Raw genomic sequence first — 18,049 nt, 5'->3', positions numbered from 1 at the left:
TAAAAGAATGAAAATCTGGAGATGGACACATCTTAAGTATTAAGGAATCTGTAACTTATCCAAAAACCATCTGTGGGTAGATTTTCAACAAGGTTTGCTGTGAAAGGGCCTTCAGGAGAGCAAGAGCGGAAGGATGAAGGCGTGGGCAGGCCCTGCAGGAGAGGGAGCTGGGGAAGGGGTCCGGGGGCTGCAGGTGTCCGCTCCCGGGTGAGCCTCTCCGGTGACCCACTCGTGCACGCAGCTCCCGTCGCTGCACTCACTCTAGCCCCACGTCTGCATGGCCTCTCACACTGCGGTGCTCCCCGCCCCCCGGGCCCTGGCGGGTCACCCCGTCCGGGCACAGCGGCCGGCCTCAGAGAACGCTCGCCCGTGGGTCGCGCCGTGCACACGGGGCTGAGGAACGACAGGAGGAAGGTCACGGGGCGCGCGCCCTCCCCTCTCCCCAGCCCGCGGCGGCGCACCCACACTCACGCGGGCCGGCTCCCGAGTCCGCGGGCCTGGCCGCTGAGGCGAAGGTGCGCAGGGCGCGCGCCCCCGGGCACAGGATCTGCCTCAGCTGCAGCGCCGCGACCGCCATGGCTGAAGACCGGCGGGCCGGAGGGGAAACACGCCGCCGGGATGGGGCGGGGACCGGAAGTGCGTAGACGTGGGAACGGAAGTGCGCTAGGCAAAGGGCTGGCGGAGCTATGGCTCCCGGAGGGCTGGTGTGGAGTGGGTGGCGTCTCTGACCCACAAGTCTCGCAGTCTCCGTGTACTGTTCTGTTTGTTTGACTTTTTTAAACAATGGCTGCTCTAAGACATTTTCCTCCTTTCCTTTTTATTTATGCATCTTATGTATATTGGTGTTGCCTGCATTGCCTGCATAGCTCAGCATCATGTGCCTGCCTTGCCCACAGCGGCCAGCAGAGGGCATGGAATTAGAGCAGTTGTGAGCTTTTTTTGTGGTTGCTGGAAATTGAACCTGGTCACCTGGAAGAGCAGCCTCTGCTTAACCGATGGGCTTCCTCTTCAGCCCCATTTTTTTCTTCCATTTCCTTCCTTTCTTCCTTCCTTTCGTTCTTTGATTCTTTCGTTCGTTCGTTCCTTTTTCCTTTTTCTTTTCAATCATCCTGCCCCAGTCTTCCAAGTGCTGGGATTATAGGTATGGGGCATAACATCTAGCTTTACATTTTATATATTTTTTAATTACGTGTGTGTGTGTGTGTGTGTGTGTGTGTGTGTGTGTGTGTGTAGACCCACACTAGTAAGAGAACAGTTTAAGGGAATTGGTTCTTTGGTTCTCTCCCTTCACCACCCAGGTTCTGGGATCCCAACTCTAGTGGTAAGGCTTACCGCTTTATTATTTGACCAGCCCTTACACTTCTTAAATGACAGCAAGTTTTCAAGCATAGTAAGTAACAAGCAGCTGGCCGGGAGGGGCAAGGGCATGGCTGCATCCCCCAGCAGTTTAAAGGAATGGCCTTCTGAACTAGATTGTTTGAATTTAGATTTTTGACCTGTCTTTTCATGTATTATTCCTGCAGAGCTGGATTCCTAGCACCGATGTGGAAAGGCTCACAACCTCTGGTAACTCCAGCTTCAGGGGATCTGGCTTCCATGGACACACACACACATTCACACACACACACACCACAATCAAAAATAATCTTTACAAGAAGTAACCCCTTTATAACATCAGTAGGCAAAGATATTTTATAGTGTAAAGCATGTATTAGTTTGCCAGTAGAAGTTTCTAAACTCTATGTAATTTTTTTACTTGGAAAGGATTTTGGAGGTACAATACCTCATCCACAATAAAAAAATACCTTCTCAACCTTTTAAACTAAATAATTTAAAATGTTACAAAGGCCAGGAAAAGGCCTTTGGGACATATGATTTGCATTTAGAGGGTCCTGTGCTTAGTTTAATTCCCCTCTCCTGCTGACTTAAAGTTCATATCAAGTTCTGAAAGGGGGCTACACATTTTCAGTTTTCATTGATCCCTACAGATTACATAGGTAATTCTGAGTAGAACAACTTGAACTACTAAGGCTTCTTTGTTTGTTTGTTTGTTTGTTTTTCAAGACAGGGTTTCTCTGTGTAGCTTTGTGCCTTTCCTGGAACTTGCTTTGGAGACCAGGCCTTCTTTTCTTTTTTTTTTTTTTTTTTTTTGGTTTTTCGAGACAGGGTTTCTCTATGAACAGTCCTGGCTGTCCTGGAACTCACTCTGTAGACCAGGCTGGCCTCGAACTCAGAGATCCACCTGCCTCTGCCTCCCAAGTGCTGGGATTAAAGGCGTGAGCCACCACCGCCCGGCTCAGGCCTTCTTTTCAAATGGTCTTTTACTTCTTTTAAAGCCTAGGTTGATATGAGAGATAACTTTTAATAAAAACTAAGTTCTTTATAAAAAGTATGTGAACAAAGTACATCCATTTCCAAGTATAGTGCAAATATCCACGCAGCCTGTTCAGCCACCAGGACAGCATTGGTTACTTCATGTGATAGAGGGAGCTACTAAAGAAAACATGGATGGTGATGGGGGACTGGGGAGATGGCTTAGCAATTCAGAACAGTGACTGCACTTCCAGAGGACACTTTTGATTCCCAGCATCCATATAGTGGTGCACAGCCATCTGTAATTCATTACAACACCCTTTACTGGTTTCCATAGGCACCAGGCATGCATGGTGTGCATATGCACACATGCAGGCAAAACACCCATGCATATAAAACAAATAAATAAGCAAATAAATAAACTTAAAAAGAAAAAGTGGGTCTCAACTGGGCATCGTGGCACACACCTTTAACCCCAGCACTCAGAAGGCAGAGGCAGGTGGATCTCTGTATATTGAAGGCCAGCCTGGTCTACAGAGTGAATTCCAAGTCAGCCAGTGATGCACAGTGAGACCATGTCTCAAAAGGGAAAAAAAGAAAACATGGGTCTCAATCTTGGTTGAACATTAAAACTACCTTAAGAGATTTAAAATATATGTCTTAGCCTCCTCACTCTGTGTTTGTCTATTAGTCTAGGTGTCTTTTGAGCATTACTTTTTAGCGTTATTTGTGTTTGTATGTTTTTTAATTTAAAAAGCTTGTGTGCACACATGTGCACATCATTCATGTGGTCAGAATTAGTTCTCTCCTTCCACCTTTTGAGTCCCAGGTATTGAACTCAGGTGGTCAGACTTGGAAGTAAGGCCCCTTACCACTGATTCATCTTGCCAGCCCTATTTCTGGTGGTTCTTTTTTTTTTGGAGGGGACCCAGAATTTCAGAGTTTGAGGCAGAAGGATTCCAAGTTCAAAGCCAGACTAGGCTACATCTGTGAATAAACCTATCCATTTATACTACCCCCCATTTTTTTTTTAAAGGAACATGCTCATTGGATACAAGGCAAAAGCAGTTGTATATTCTATGGTGTTGAGTATGGTACGGTAATGGTAGTACCTTCTCTTCTCAATGCTGTGACAAAATGCTTGACTTAAGGAAGAAGGGGGTATTTTAGCTCACCGTCTGAGTGCGTCATGGCAACAGGAATCTGAGGCTATTGATGAGCAGCCTCCCCAGTCAGAAAGCAGTCATGAATGCTGGTGCTCAGCTCTCTTTCTCCTTTTTATTCAATCTAAGGCCCCCAGGCCATGGGATGGTGCTGCCCACGTTCACCATAGTTCTTCCAAACTCCCAGCCACATCCAGAAGTGTATTCCCTTAAAAATTCTAAATCCAGCTAAGTTAACTATTTGTGGTTAACCATCACAAATACCATGCCACCGGAGGGAGAAGTGAAGCTATCAGCATTCCCTATTCCTTAATGTTCATTTTTTGCAGTGCTGGGAGATGAAGGCCTTTTGTACATTAGGCAAGCAATCTACCACTGAGCTTTATCCTCAGCCCTATCTTACTTTGTTTAAAGTTAAATTGATAAGTAATCGTGTGTATTGCCACTCGTTTACTGCAATATTAAACACTGCATCTCATTCCAATTTCCAGAATACGACTGGCTTCTAGTTCTTCCTCACTCTAACTTCCTTAAGGAGAGGGCTTCAGCTGAATACATGTTTCAAGGATGGAAAAGAAAGGTGAAAAGGCTGTGTGCTCATTTCTTCCCTGAAGCAAAAAGGTGCCACAGGGATTACAAAACTTTTCCCTGGCTTTCCCCAGGACTTGCCTGAGTGACCACTCCTAACAGGAAGGGCTTAGGGGCCACTGTTTCTTAAACTTGCAAGGTGCATTCACATTTGAACACAAGGCTCAGTGGCTAGAACACAAGAGCGGGCTCTGTAGGCTTTGCCCATACTGAAGTAACATCTGTCTGTGTTCTCTGCACATCCTGTGTGCTAGGCAGGAGAGAGACTCAGTGGGGCTAGATTAGTGCTAAACACCAAAGACTCTGGATTTCAGATCATCAATAGCAGCATTACAAAATAAGGAGTTGTCATCTTTGGGTTTTTTGTTTGGTTTGGTTTGGTTTTTTCGACAAAGGGTTTCTCAGTGTAGCTTTGGAGCCTGTCCTGGAACTCGCTTTGTAGACCAGGCTGGCCTCGAACTCACAGAGATCCGCCAGCCTCTGCCTCCTGAGTGCTGGGATTAAAGGTATGTACCACCACCACCCAGCCCCATCTTTGTTTTGCTATGAATTTGTGGGAATTTTCCCACCTCAGCCTCCCAAGTACAGGTATGGGTCACATCCTTCCCACTCCCTTCATCCTTAACCTTTGAATGGAAAAACCAGAAGGCATTAAGATTCTAGAAGAAATCAAATGGCACATCTCAGAAGTTTAACAGAAAAAAAGACATTTATACAGTGGGGTGGAGGCAGGAATGGGACAAAGCAAAAAGGATCACCAAAGTACCCTGGGAAGTGACAATGGCCTGTTGAGAAGGATGGAGTCAGAGGAAGGCCGATTAGATAGGCACTGTTGGCAACCCACTGGATATTTATAACTGGACGCCCGAGTCCCAGAATAGGGTGGAAAGGGCTGAAGTCAATGAGGGAGAAACATGCAACTTGAGAAAATCCAGCTCACAGATTGAGTAACAGCTCATGCCTTGGGAATTACATACATCTTTGATTTGACAAATAGAAACAAATATCTACTTCTTATTAGAGCCTGATGCACAAATTATGAAAATATATTCAAATCAGTGGGCCCAACATGAGGTTCAATAAATAGTGGCCATTATTCCTTGTAATGTTAAGCCTAGATAGACTTTTAAGCAAAAATGACTGTTCTGTTTGAAAACACATTCCTTATTGTAATTACAGATATTGTAACAAGGAATTCTTTCACAGATGACATAGTAGATCATGGGTGAAGCTAACACTCAATCGGATCCTAAGTTAAATCCTTTGAAAGTCCTTTATGTGCAGAGTTGCTGGGAAGGAGCGTGAGTGGAGGTGAGGCTCAGAGGACCAGCCGTGGGAAGACTGGGGCATCCCAAATGTCCTTACACCTGCTCAGTAGTTGCTCTCCCAACAATAGCAATAACATTTTATGCTTGTGACTATAAGACTAGTTCAAAGACAACTTCTGTTTTGCAAATCAAATTTTATGTATAACTTTATCATTTTCTCCCCCACTTTTTTATTTTTGAATAAACAAAGACTAAGTTTCCCCAAACACAGCTAGAGGGTTTTTTCCTTTCCATAATTGTGACACTAACAAGTTTTGACCCAAGTAATCACTTTCAGTCAAGGTGGGGGGCTAACCCCATCCTGCGGATTTTGTTTTTCTGTTTTATCTTACATACCAGTCACAGCAATATGTCCAGTTTAGAGAATGCTAATATAAACCTTGCCCATGTCACTCAGCCCATCTCTTTTACTCAGACAGTTTCCCAGCAGCTCCTTGATGGAGACACAATCTTCCGTCTCCAGCACAAACTGTTCCACAGCCTTCCGTCCTGACAGATGGCTCTCCACCATCCCATTTGTGACACTCTCCAGAACAACACCTCTGATGGCTTTAGTCTTTCCAGGCACACTGAAGACGATAAACAGGCCCAAACAGTCCTCTCCCACCAAGTTACAGAACTCTGCCAGCTTATCAAATCTGCCTTTTTTCCAAGACTCCTCTCCCCTTGACTCACAGGACTTTGGGTCCCTCAGAGGAAGAGGAGAAGCCATCCTCAAGGTCTGCACAGCCACCTGAAGCCGTATTTGCTTCTCAGGTCCCCAGAAGGTCCAAATCCAGTCTGCACCAAACAGCAAGGCCTGGTGCTTGGTCATCTTGGTGGTGGTGAGCCACTCATCGGCCCCCCTTTCCTGGCAGAAAGCGATGAAGTGGACGAGGAAGATCTCACTCAGTGTACTTGCTGCAAGGCCGAGTCTGCTCAGAGGGTACTCAAACCCCAGGTACTCCTTCACCTTCTGTGCTGCGTGGGCAACAGCTGCACTGACCACCTCACACATGGCCAGAACCTCCTGGCTGGCCTTTGGAGCCACCTGCTGTGAGACCTTTTGCCCCATGGTCCCCCCGCACCAGTAGATGCTCCTCTTAGCTACCAGACATGTGACTGTCACCGGGAATTGCTTCTTTTTCAGAGGAGATCTCCTTCATCGAAGCCAAGTCTGTTAAGACTGTCACCAGCTTCCTAATGTCACAGCTTCTTTGGTGTGGCTAGCCATACAGACCTGGCTGGACAAACATGTGAGGGAGGGCTTCCTGTTTGTTAACTGGGTGTGTGGTGCTCAAACAGATTCCTGCTGCCTGTCAAATGACAGATGACAATTTCACACAGAACACCTGTTCCTCTCCACGTTATGGACAAGCTACTTCTGATCTTTGATAAACTCTTCCTAGATGTGGTTCCTTTGTCCAAAAAATAGTCAAATGAAAACCAGTAGGTGAGTGTACAGGTTAGAGTCGTACAGCCTTTTACTCCACACAGTATCTCCAAGTTTGCACGCCACTTCTGCCTGACCCTTCATTCCAAGTATGTTTCTCATGTTTCCTTTTATAGATACTTAAGGAGAGATCTCAATTTGTTTGTGATTCATGCTGTGAACTCAACTCAAACAAACATATGCAAGTCTACATACAAGAGCCCGTTTTTCTACCAGAAGCCAAGGCTTTGCTATTCTGAACAAAGTAATATTAAATAATGACAATTTAAAACACAAGGCAATTATCAATTGACTTTATTTCCTTTCATAAGGTAATGCCAACAGTGCATAATACTTTTGTAAATAAAATATATAATCAAAAGTTTTTAACTTTATCACATATCATCAGTTGTTACATTGTCCTTAATAAAGAATATTTGGCATCTGTTAACAGTCTGCTGATATTTTCAACCAGATTCTAATATCAAATTGAGCTTTCCAAATGGTGATATTTATTCATATTTAACTAAAACCCGAATACAGGAAGAAGCCAATATAGTCATCAAATCATGAATGGGAGCATTCAAAGGAACTCACTGTTAGCATCAGATAATTTTAGTTAGAAATAATGAACAGGTGGTGGTGACGCATACCTTTAATCCCAGCACTCGGGAGGCAGAGGCAGGTGGATCTCTCTGAGTTCAAGGCCAGCCTGGTCTATAGAGGAGTTCCAGGACAGGCTCCAAAGCTACACAGAGAAATCCTGTCTCAAAAAACCAAAGAAAGAAAGAAAGAGCAGTGTTACAAGCTTCACAATGAACAGCTTCATAACCTGCTGAGCATATAAAAGGAATACAGCTGACATTTAGAAATGGTTATCACCAAGTCTATTACCATAGACTGAACTGCCCACCTGTACCCCAGTGTGTGAGCTTCTGTCTGTAGACAGTGTGTGTAGCCCTGAATGAAAAACAGATTGTCTCCAACACTGCTAAAAACACACATATACACATGCCACAGGAACAGCTGCTTTCAGCTTTCTATGTTCTTTACAAAGGGCTTTTGGGCCTTGTATTACAGAAAACATGAGCAATATGCTATTGGACAGAAAAACCATTAGAAAGTATTCTGCAGCTTCAGAGTATTTGGATCCTGATTGAAATAACATGAAGCCCCATCAGTTGACACTCGACATGGCTAGGCAGACTCCTTAGTTCAATGTAATGGTACATTTAGCAAAGAAGAAAATAAGAAACTTAACATGTAAGGGTTCTGTTTTGGTTTTTTCCAAAGTCATTCTAACAAAAACTTTTCTGAGGGGAATATGAGTGCATCCAAAGGATCCATTATAAAGCCAATGGAGTCAAAATTCAAGCTGAAGCTTCTAAGCTGCTCTGCAATTTTGTGGGAATCAAAGAAGTAAAAGTCTGAATGACTGTTAAAATTTATCAATGGAGGGAAAAAGAGGACTCTGATATCTTCAGGAATCAGCTGGTATATAAAAATTGAGAACACTGGGTTTCTTTGTTTTTAATATGACCTTTTGATTCTTGTGTCACAAAATAAAAGTTCTGTTTTCTATATACTGTATATATACACATATTTAGAAAAATATATAAAAATAAGACAGTCAGAGGCAAGTGGAGGTGCAGCTGGCATTTAGCGGCACCAAATGTGGTGAGCACTTGGATCTGGAGAGCAGCATGTTCAGTTTAGACGGCTGCCGTGAACACTGATGTGGCCAAACCCTCCATCCTGGTTGTGAATGTAGCACTCTGGTAAAATACCCAACCTTGAATACGACACTTTAAATAGAATATATCACAGACTTTACATTAAATAGAGGCAGAGCAAGCATACTTCCGTTCACCAGTGTCTCATTTTTCTCAGCATCTTCAGAATTGGCACCGTTCCCCTGCACTACAGTTCCACTTCTGAGTGAGCAGAAGTCGGAACAATAAACAATGCACAACCTGTCACCTGTTGTACATGCTATTTGAAAAACAACTGGAAAATGACACCCGTGCTCCTGGTACTCGCCCAGGTGCTCTGTCAAACGTTGGAGTCTTCATCTGTGATGCTGGCACTGGGGGAGCGGGCAGCAAAATCTTTAAACATGTCGTCTTCCTTTAACATGTGCTAGAAAACAAGGACAGCAAGTTATACACTGAGTCCTGAGCTCGGCACCACACACCTGCCAACAGGATACTTTTAGACTAACATTTTCAACTTACCGTGAGATTGTTGATGCCTTCGGAAAATGCACCTATCTGTCTCACTGTCCCTTCTGAATCTTCCATCTGTCAAGAACAAGCCATAATGTGACAAAGTCATTTGTACAATTCCAAAATTGCAGACGAATGAATGAAAGTACAAAGAACGTAAGTGGCACCGAATGCAGCAGGGGCAGCAGGGGCAGCAGGGGCAGCAGGGGCAGCAGGGCTTCTGTGCCTCAGCTTCCCCTGGAAACACTTTCAAAGTCTTAAGTCAGTGCCAACAAGGAAGCACGCCAAGTGCTCAGGACAGTACCAGGAAGTAGCAGCAAGCTGTAGGTACTCAGAATACTTTGCTATTTTTATTTCCAGGCATGTGAAGACAGCAAACTCCATGAGGGACAGTGTGCACAGCTTCCGTGGCATGTCTGAGGGCTTACCTGCTCTAACCGATCTAAATCATCCTCTTCATACAGGCGCATGTCCAAGCCAGCTCTCAACCCCTTCTGGGAGCTACTCCCCGATGCCTGGCCCAGGTCCATTGGACAAACATATTCCTCTCCGTCTTCATGCTTCTTCTTCCTCAGATTCCCAAAGTTGCTAAAGGTCAGTTTCTTTGGCTTTAAAACAAAACAAAAAGACACCCAGAAATTTGATAAAACTCCTATGACAAAGGACTAATAACATGTATAAGTTAATTATTCACTTCATCTCACAAAGGAAACAACTTGGATGATCAAATGATCACAAGAAGACCAGAAGTATCCTGGACACACAAGCAATGCATAAATGATCTTGGTATAACTCTCAAAAGGTGCATCTCACTGTTATGCCACAGGCTGGACATGTCAAAATCCTTTTGAACTTCACACAATAGACTGCCTCTCAGGGATGAGTCAAATTTTGCAGGGCTATTTAGTCTAAGATCAGTAAAGGACAGTGGCCCTAACTGGTCTAGCGGCACAGGCCTGCCGGCAGTCACAGCTACTTGGGAGCTGAGGCAGGAGAATCACAGGTTTCATGCCTGCCTGGGCAACTTAATAAGAGCCTGACTCAAAATTAAAAAAAAAAAAAATTAAAAGGAGGGGGCAGACTGGGGTGTGTAGGTCATGGTAGAGCACTTGCCCAATATGATTAAGACCCTAGGTTCAATCTGAAGTTGGATGGAGAAGAGGGAAGGAAGAGGGAAGAAGGGATGGCAGATAATAATAAAGCTGTGACTATTTTGTTTGCCTATTCTGCTTCGTAGTAAGACTGGTGAGTGGTAAAGGAATTCACACTCTTGGAGAGAAACTTCATCTTAGTCACTGCACAGACCCCAAGGAGAAAGGAATCCAAAAGCAGACAGGGTAAAAACAAACAAAGAGAGCTTGGCATATGTTTCTGGGAGAACTCATGAGTTGTCTTCACATCAAGGATGTAGAAATAACACATACAGACAAGTTAATGTAGGACTAACTCAAAAGAAGAAAAAGTAATCTTCTACAACCACACACTCTGGTAAGTAAAAAGCACCCCAGGGTCTTAATGCATAGCTCAGACCAACTCTGGATTTGTAATCCTCCTGCCTCAGCCTCTTGTATGCTGGGATGACAGGCAGGTAAAACAACCCCTGGTTTTGACTCTTTCCTTAAGATTTTTCTGACTTATAAACCAAACAAGCTGAATATGTGTAAGGAAAAAGCCTCCTAATATATGTAAGGAGAAACCTTCTTAATATGTACATGCAGAAGAAACCTTCCTAATATGTGCAAGGAGAAAACTTCCTACTATGTGCAAGGAGAAAACTTCCTACTATGTGCATGGAGAAACCGTCCTAACATGTGCAAGGAGAAACCTTCCTACTATGTGCAAGGAGAAACCGTCCTAACATGTGCAAGGAGAAACCTTCCTACTATGTGCAAGGAGAAACCGTCCTAACATGTGCAAGGAGAAACCGTCCTAACATGTGCAAGGAGAAACCTTCCTACTATGTGCAAGGAGAAACCGTCCTAACATGTGCATGGAGAAACCGTCCTAATATGTGCATGGAGAAACCGTCCTAATATGTGCATGGAGAAACCGTCCTAATATGTGCATGGAGAAACCGTCCTAATATGTGCATGGAGAAACCGTCCTAATATGTGCAAGGAGAAATCTTCCCAATATGTGCATGGAGAAACCGTCCTAATATGTGCATGGAGAAACCTTCTAACACATGCAAGGAGAAACTGTCCTAATATGTGCATGGAGAAACCGTCCTAATATGTACATGGAGAAACCGTCCTAATATGTGCATGGAGAAATCTTCCCAATATGTGCATGGAGAAACCGTCCTAATATGTGCAAAGAGAAACTGCCCTAATATGTACAAGGAGAAACCTTCCTAATACATGCAAGGAGAAACCGTCGTAATATGTGCAAGAAGAAACCTTTCTATTGGTCATTTACTTATTAGCAGCCCTGGAGACCAACCCCAGGCCTCATACCTACCAGGCATGTGTTCACCACTCAGTTATTCCCACCCTAAGTCCTCCTCTTATACCTATTTACCAACAGGAAAGCGAAAACACTGCAATGGTAAATTGGGCCCAAGTCATAGTCCTGAGGTTTGGCACTACACTGACGACAGAAGCCAACATGATCTTTAACTCTAATAATATAAATGACTTCAGCAGAAAATTTCAAACATGCAGTCCCTTAATTGCTCTTGAAATTCATAAATATGTGTGTGTATAGACTTTTAAACTCATTAATAAAACTGAGTAAATCTTAAAAAATGGAATAATGGAGCCTTTGCAAACATCACGCAATGATTAAATGCCACAAACTTGAACCAACCTTCACTTTGGCAGTAGCTGTTAGCAGTACATAATCTGGTAACTCCATGGCATCTCGCTTCTGGTGCTGGGCCTCAGCACCAATCAGAAGGTTGAAATGGGTGGCCAAATGTCTACGCAACAAGGTTTTATTTGGTGGAATGTTCAATAACTGAGCCATAGTTTCCACATTAAAACGAGGCTCAAGAACCTGTAAGAAAAATTGGGATTGGTAAAAGGTACCATAGGTCATACATAGTTGTAGTGGAAGTACTTTACTGTTTGGAAAAGTACAGCTGAGGACAAGGACTTTGATTTTTTTTTTTTAGATTTATTTATTTTTTATGTGTAAAAGCATTTGCCTACATGTATGTATGAATACCACATGTGTACAGTGCCCAGAGGCTAGAAGAAGGTGTCAGATCCTCTGGAACAGGGGTCACAGATGGTCACTGGCCACCATGTTGGTGCTGGGAACTGAACCCAGGTCCTCTGCAAAAGTAGCCAGTGCTCTGAGCTGCCTCTCCAGCCTGGACTCATCAGCGTGCATGAGTCAGTGGGCAAACTGGTGGTGTAAGCCAGGCTTCAGGGGACGCAGTGCAGCAGTCTGTCTGGAACGCTGCCGCTGCCTCTGAAAGCCACCATGGAACATTGATGTGCAGAAATACAGCCTGTGTCTGCACAGGAGTTTAAAAACCATGATCGTATGCGAGATGGCTGCTGCATGTCATTCAATACTAAAGAGCAGTGAAAAGAAACGGGCATAAACCTAGTTTAGAGAAAGACACCAACGATGTAGTATCCAAGAGAGATCCAGCGTAAACACAGGAGAGCTGGGACCAGGCACCTCAGGATCACTAAAAACAACTGCTGCAGGGTGAGCGTCCCTTCCCACAACGCTGGAACCAGCGTTTAGATTCTGGAATATCAGCATGAAGTAATGATTTCTCTTGGGGGTAGGACCAAGTGGCAACACAGATTCACTTATGCTTTGTATACGCACAGCCTCATGACAACTTGATGCCATTCTTCCAGTACACAAGGCCTGGTCTACCACGTAGAATGTTCCACTTGTGACGTGGAAACACCAAAGTCACAGGTTCTAAAGCAATGCAGATTTCAGATCAAGACTGTTCACCCTTTGGACTAAGGGAAACCAAGCAAGCAGTCAATTTCAAACTGAAGAGAGCTTTACCATGAGCCCTCCATGGACACCGCTGCCTCTGAGATTGGGGGCATACTCTGCCAAGTCCACGGAGCGTAGCCACTCCATCACACGATGATTGGTCCACTGCTGGACCTCAGATGGGGTGATGCCGTTCTGTGAAAACAAACACATATTATACTTCAGATGCTGATGGCAGGACTGAGATACTAAACCTACACATGCAGTCTAACAGGTCTGGCCTGGAAAGCATACTGTCTGGTGTCCCATGAACTATTCAAAGAAAAGGCAAAACAAGTGTTTGCTAATTTGACTGCTCTTTGAGAGAACTTATACCACAGATTCAAGCTTTTTTATGCAGTAGTAAGAAAGGGTAAAGGAAATATCTACAGTGACATTTTACTCTGTGGCCTGAGGTGGAAATATCTACAGTAACATTTTACTCTGTGGCCTGAGGTGGCAGTAAAAAGTACAGCCATGAACAGGAGGACGCAGAGAAACAACCTGTGGCCTCAGTGACTCAGTGGAATCTTCATGGGAATAACAGGGAGGGACACAAGAAAGCAAAGCCCACGAAGTCAGTGAGTCGGGATCTAGGCTAAGGAAACCAGCTCTCTCTGCAGCTTCCAAGAGAAAGAGTTTTCACAGACAGACTGTCAAGTTCATGTGTGCAAACTTCCTGTCTGAAACGCTACCTCATCAGATGGCCGCCTCCGCAGGCAGTTTGGCTCGAAGTTGTTGATCCTCAGGACTTGGATGGCCCTTTTGATGCTGAGGTGGTGCAGTACGCTCACAACCTTCAGGGACAGCAGGTCACCCTGCAGGAAAAGTGAGGAGCTCACTGTGCTGGCCCACAGCAGTTCTCCACAAACCCTCCCTAGAGCCTCAAATTCCTATTTTCCCCCAAACCTGCTACCTCTTCCTCACTCTTGCTGATGCTCTGGTAGGACAGCGTCATACCAGGGCTCTGAAAAGCACCCACTGGTCACTACAAAAGACAACCTGACATTTATTGGGGGGCAGGGAGGGACAGTCTCTTTGCAGCCAGGCTAACCTCAACTCAAGGTCCCCCTGCTTCCACCTCAAGAGCAGCTGAGATTGAGTGCTGTGGTGCTGGGCCTCAAGGAATTCCTCTTTCCTCCTTAGTCCCCAGAACTCGCTCTGCAAGCAAAGTAGACACTCAAACACTTGAAGGTCAGCAGCCACATAGCCTTCCCTTTCTCTCAGCAGACCACTGAGCCACAATGTTCACTTAGGATCAAGTTTCCTGGCCTGCAAAGTTCCTGGTCTGAGTTATTTGCTTCACCTAGCAGACATGGTGACTGTTGAAAAAATCATGTCCCTCAGTGCAAGGTGTGGGTAATAGTAAAAGAGAAAAGAAATTAAGACGTTTAAGTTTCAACATATTACCATTCAACTTCTTCAAGGAAATTCTTTGGGCAGTCTGAGGCCCTAAAGAGTAATTTCAAACATGCCCAACACACCTAAACAAATTATTTCAGCAGTAGGTGATTTCAGGGCAGTGCCGAGATAAATCTTCTAAACACACCCAGAGAATAAGCAGAGGGCTGCCCATGTAGGCACACAGCATATCTTACTGATAACACATTTCTCGTGAAAAAAAAAAAGTCAAAGAAATTAACTTACTATAAAAATGTTTTTAAGAGTAAAAATAAAAAGTTAGTGGTTTATCCTTGAGGCTACTGAGCAAAAGTTATTTCCTAAATTTTTGTAGGATTAATTTATTAAAATTAGTATCTTACAATAAATTAGAAAAAGCATTTAACATATATTAATCTAAAATTGCGATACTCATTCCAAACATTTCAAGTATAGGCTACTTTCATTTAACTAAAGTCTATCAGATTAGGAAACATCTAAATGTATACTTCTGAAAATATATCTGAAGAATTTTTACAAGGATTGCTTTACTTTAAAACCCTTTTTAAAGGGCTGGAGAGATGGCTCAAAGGTTAAGAGCACTGCCTGCTCTTCCAGAGGTCCTGAGTTCAATTCCCAGCAACCACATGGTGGCTCATAATCATCTGTAATGAGATCTGGTGCCCTCTTCTGGTGTGCAAGCATACACACAGAACACTGTGTACATAATAAATAAAATCTTGTAAAACAAAAGAAAACAACAACAACAAAAAAGCCTTTTAAGTCTGGGCATTGCAGTGCATGCCTGTAATCCCAGCACTCAGAAGACAGAGGCAGGCAGATCTCTGTGAGTTCCAAGACAGCCAGAAGCTACACAGTGAGATCCCATTCCAAAAAAATAAAAAATAGAAAAAGCAAATAAATAAATATTTTAAAATAATTTTAGACTTAAACAAGGATTTCTAGATAGTGTAGAGTTCTATGTACATTTTATAGTTTCTCCTGATAGTCACATTTTATGAAAGTGTGGCACACATCAAAATTAAGAAACTAACTAATTAAAGATAAAACAAAGTACAGGTTTCATTCAGCTTTTGCTAACTTTAGGGCTTATTTGTTATTATCACTAGTGCATGTGTACGGCGTGTATGGAGGGACTCAAGCACACACGTGGAGACTAGAGGACAGCTTTGCAGAGCCAGTTCTCGCCGTCCACCTTGCCATGGGTCACAGGGTTTCCATGGGTCACAGGGACAGGACTTGGGTCATCCGGCTAGAACAGCAAGCACTGTGACCTGCCCAGCCATCTCACTGACTCCCAGATTGGCATGTTACTTCCTAGTTTTTGCCAGTTTCCCAGCCAGATCCTTTTTCTGTTCCTGGAGCCAATGCAGGGGACCACATTCTAAGAGGGACTTTTGACTTGGGACTCAAGATCACACCTTCCTGGGTGATTCAGTGTCGTTCAGGCATAAAGATCTTGCACATGCTTCCTGTGGTTTTTAAGTATGAAGTTGCTCAAATTCCGATGGAACATCTGACCCATCACACCCCATGGGCATGGACAGAGGCAAGTCCAATGTCACTCTATCTCTCATAGGTGGAACAGTGAGCTATTAAGAGAAGGACCCTGAACCAGCCTGGGTTTAAATTCTCTCTGACACCCTACCACTTAGTAACTATGGGAACCTCTCAATTCCTTGTTTCCTCATCTTAAGGATTGAGAGGATAATAATACTAACTTAAAGGGTTATCTGAGAATTGAGCATCCAGGAATACGTGCTTTAAAAAAAGACAGTGACTATAAAACGTGCCAAACTCTTTAGGGCTGTTCATGCAACCAAGCTTGAAAGTACTTTGGTTCAATGATAAAAGAACACAAACCCTATGAGCTGAGCCCAAATTTCAGTGAGAAATCTTTATGGACTTACCAGGTTAATTTCCACTTATTTAACAAAGATAATACCTGTGGGGCTGCCTAGTTTACAAAATGCTCTTCAAATAAAAGTATCTCATGTGAAACATTGATCCTACTATGGAATCTAGAACAAGGTTCTGGAATCCATCTCCCTGCTGCTCTAAGTAGGGAATGGTCTTTCTATACACTGGCTGCAAGACTAGAAATATCCAATGAGAAGGAAATTGTGCCAAGGCCTCCCCTCCTCTCCTTCACCCCAGTAACTCTCGCCTCATGGGACTGATCTGAAGTGAGAAGCGTTTCAGGGAAGTTATGTAAAGGAAGGCAAAGGAGGAGGCCAGGCCTTGTGAATGCCAGGACAAAGGGTAATACAGAAATGACCAGGTCTTCACTCCTCTCTAAGAGATATAATTCACATATCACAAAACGCAAACATTCACAATGTGCACTTCAGAATTTATTGACTACATCAAACCTGTAGATAGCTTAGGCTGCCACGCCCACGACGGTGTCGCCCGCGTGACAAATGCCTTGGATGAGGTGGTTACGTGGGAAATGGGGGCTTGAGGCCCTCGGGTCTATGCCCCCAGCGACCCCTTATCAATCTGCCCGAATCATGGTGCCAGGCTACACGGAACCACGCAAAATCTGCTTGCAGAGGCTGGCTGGCATTCTGCTTTTTTTCTCTTTGCAGCTGTGACTATTGCTGTTTCCTTGTGTATTGATTTCAGGGAGTTAGCTCTCAATGTTCCTGATGTGCCCCATAAAGAGAATAATGATTCCTCAAAAGTGGCCTCAATACCCCCACCTATAATTCAAGCTTTTAGGCAAACAGTTAAAGAGGGTCCTAGAAGTTTGGGGGAATTTATGAATGATTTAGAGCAAAAAGAACTTATGACTCAGAGGGACGAAGATTCTAGCGAGGAGAGAGGAAAGTAAAAGTCCAGGAACTCATATGCAATCCACACGCGCAGCCAACAGCAGCTGCAAGGAAGCAGTTACAGGAACTAGCCAGTCCTACAAGAATTATCAAGGGACAAATAGAGTTTCTCATCAAGGGTCGGTGGTGGCAACCCCCTAACTTTAATCCTAGATATAATAATTATTTGGAGCCATTGCCCTTTACGGGAGCTTATGATAAACATGGGAACCAATGGGTGAATCATAATAGTATGAAAACAGAATGGCATAAGTTACAGTTCATGGAAAGACTAGCTAGGTCCCAACCTCCCTGGTGCCTTCTCACCTGCAAGCAAAGGTTAAATATTTTCACACAAATGAAACCATGGTTAGAACGATGGTGGGAAGGGTTTAATTTTGATACAAAGCAAAGGTCTAATAATTACATAGAAGGAAAACTTCAGCTAGGGCCGTAATGTTCTCTGGATGAGGGACCACAAAAGAGAAAATAACACCTGTACTCATGAGATCCGTTAATCATTCTGAGAAAATTGTGTGACCACATTGTTAATTCTATGTCTATCGCCCCACTGGCCGATTGCCATGTTTCCTCAAATGATTGTATAAAAAACACTGCTTGATCTGAGTAAAATTGCAGCAGTTTCACAGCATACTCTCGTGTCTGTGTCTGTCTGTCATTCGCCGAATCCCACTTATCCTGAGTACCTTCGACCTGTTCTCCCTCGGTCTGGTGTTCCTACTGAGACCCAGTCCGCAACATTAGGCTAAATTTAGTTTTGCTGGCTTAAATTGGGTTTCAAATTATCTCAAAGCTGTACCAATTGCCAAATCCTACAACATCAACTTCTCAG

General features: G+C 43.9%; 3 protein-coding genes and 1 long non-coding RNA gene across 14 annotated transcripts in view; 1 reads left to right on the top strand and 3 right to left on the bottom strand.

Moving 5' to 3' along the window:
* The window catches only part of Mrps35 (mitochondrial ribosomal protein S35), a 34,873-nt gene extending 34,238 nt beyond the window's left edge, over positions 1 to 635 (bottom strand). The window contains exon 1 of one of the 3 annotated variants that reach the window (XR_008214585.1): positions 472 to 635. Coding sequence is in view for 2 of the 3 variants with exons in the window: in XM_052721776.1 (XP_052577736.1) it covers positions 472 to 577 (106 nt within the window). In the remaining variant the exon portion in view is untranslated. The remainder of the gene's footprint in view (positions 1 to 471) is intronic. The other 2 variants (XM_052721776.1, XM_052721777.1) reach the window with 2 other exon arrangements.
* Positions 636 to 4,750: 4,115 nt separating this feature from the next.
* On the bottom strand, positions 4,751 to 6,988 carry Rep15 (RAB15 effector protein). Its single transcript, XM_052719328.1, has one exon. The coding sequence runs from the start codon at positions 6,444 to 6,446 to the stop codon at positions 5,751 to 5,753; it is 696 nt and encodes a 231-aa protein (XP_052575288.1). The 5' UTR covers positions 6,447 to 6,988; the 3' UTR covers positions 4,751 to 5,750.
* A 115-nt stretch (positions 6,989 to 7,103) lies between these two features.
* The window catches only part of Ppfibp1 (PPFIA binding protein 1), a 152,909-nt gene continuing 141,963 nt past the window's right edge, over positions 7,104 to 18,049 (bottom strand). For all 9 annotated transcript variants that reach the window (XM_052719318.1, XM_052719320.1, XM_052719317.1 and 6 more), the window contains 6 exons: positions 13,675 to 13,797; positions 13,010 to 13,135; positions 11,837 to 12,025; positions 9,457 to 9,636; positions 9,038 to 9,103; positions 7,104 to 8,942 (listed from right to left, as the gene is read on the bottom strand). In XM_052719318.1, the coding sequence (XP_052575278.1) occupies positions 8,856 to 8,942; positions 9,038 to 9,103; positions 9,457 to 9,636; positions 11,837 to 12,025; positions 13,010 to 13,135; positions 13,675 to 13,797 (771 nt within the window). In that variant the 3' untranslated portion in view covers positions 7,104 to 8,855. The remainder of the gene's footprint in view (positions 8,943 to 9,037; positions 9,104 to 9,456; positions 9,637 to 11,836; positions 12,026 to 13,009; positions 13,136 to 13,674; positions 13,798 to 18,049) is intronic.
* Positions 13,805 to 17,848, top strand: LOC128098339 (uncharacterized). Its single transcript, XR_008214215.1, has 2 exons — positions 13,805 to 14,979; positions 16,412 to 17,848. It is a non-coding gene; the product is annotated as an uncharacterized LOC128098339 (long non-coding RNA).

This window comes from Peromyscus californicus, unplaced genomic scaffold (assembly GCF_007827085.1).
Source record: "Peromyscus californicus insignis strain IS unplaced genomic scaffold, ASM782708v3 Scaffold_6__1_contigs__length_162567912, whole genome shotgun sequence".
In the NCBI taxonomy this organism is placed as follows: domain Eukaryota; kingdom Metazoa; phylum Chordata; class Mammalia; order Rodentia; family Cricetidae; genus Peromyscus; species Peromyscus californicus.
The sequence above is the reverse complement of the archived record's forward strand: the minus strand, read 5'-3'. Positions and strand labels throughout refer to the sequence as shown.

Coding starts and splice junctions, on each gene's coding strand:
- Rep15 (XM_052719328.1), bottom strand. CDS start 6,446: ATGGGGCAAAAGGTCTCACAGCAGGTGGCTCCAAAGGCCAGCCAGGAG.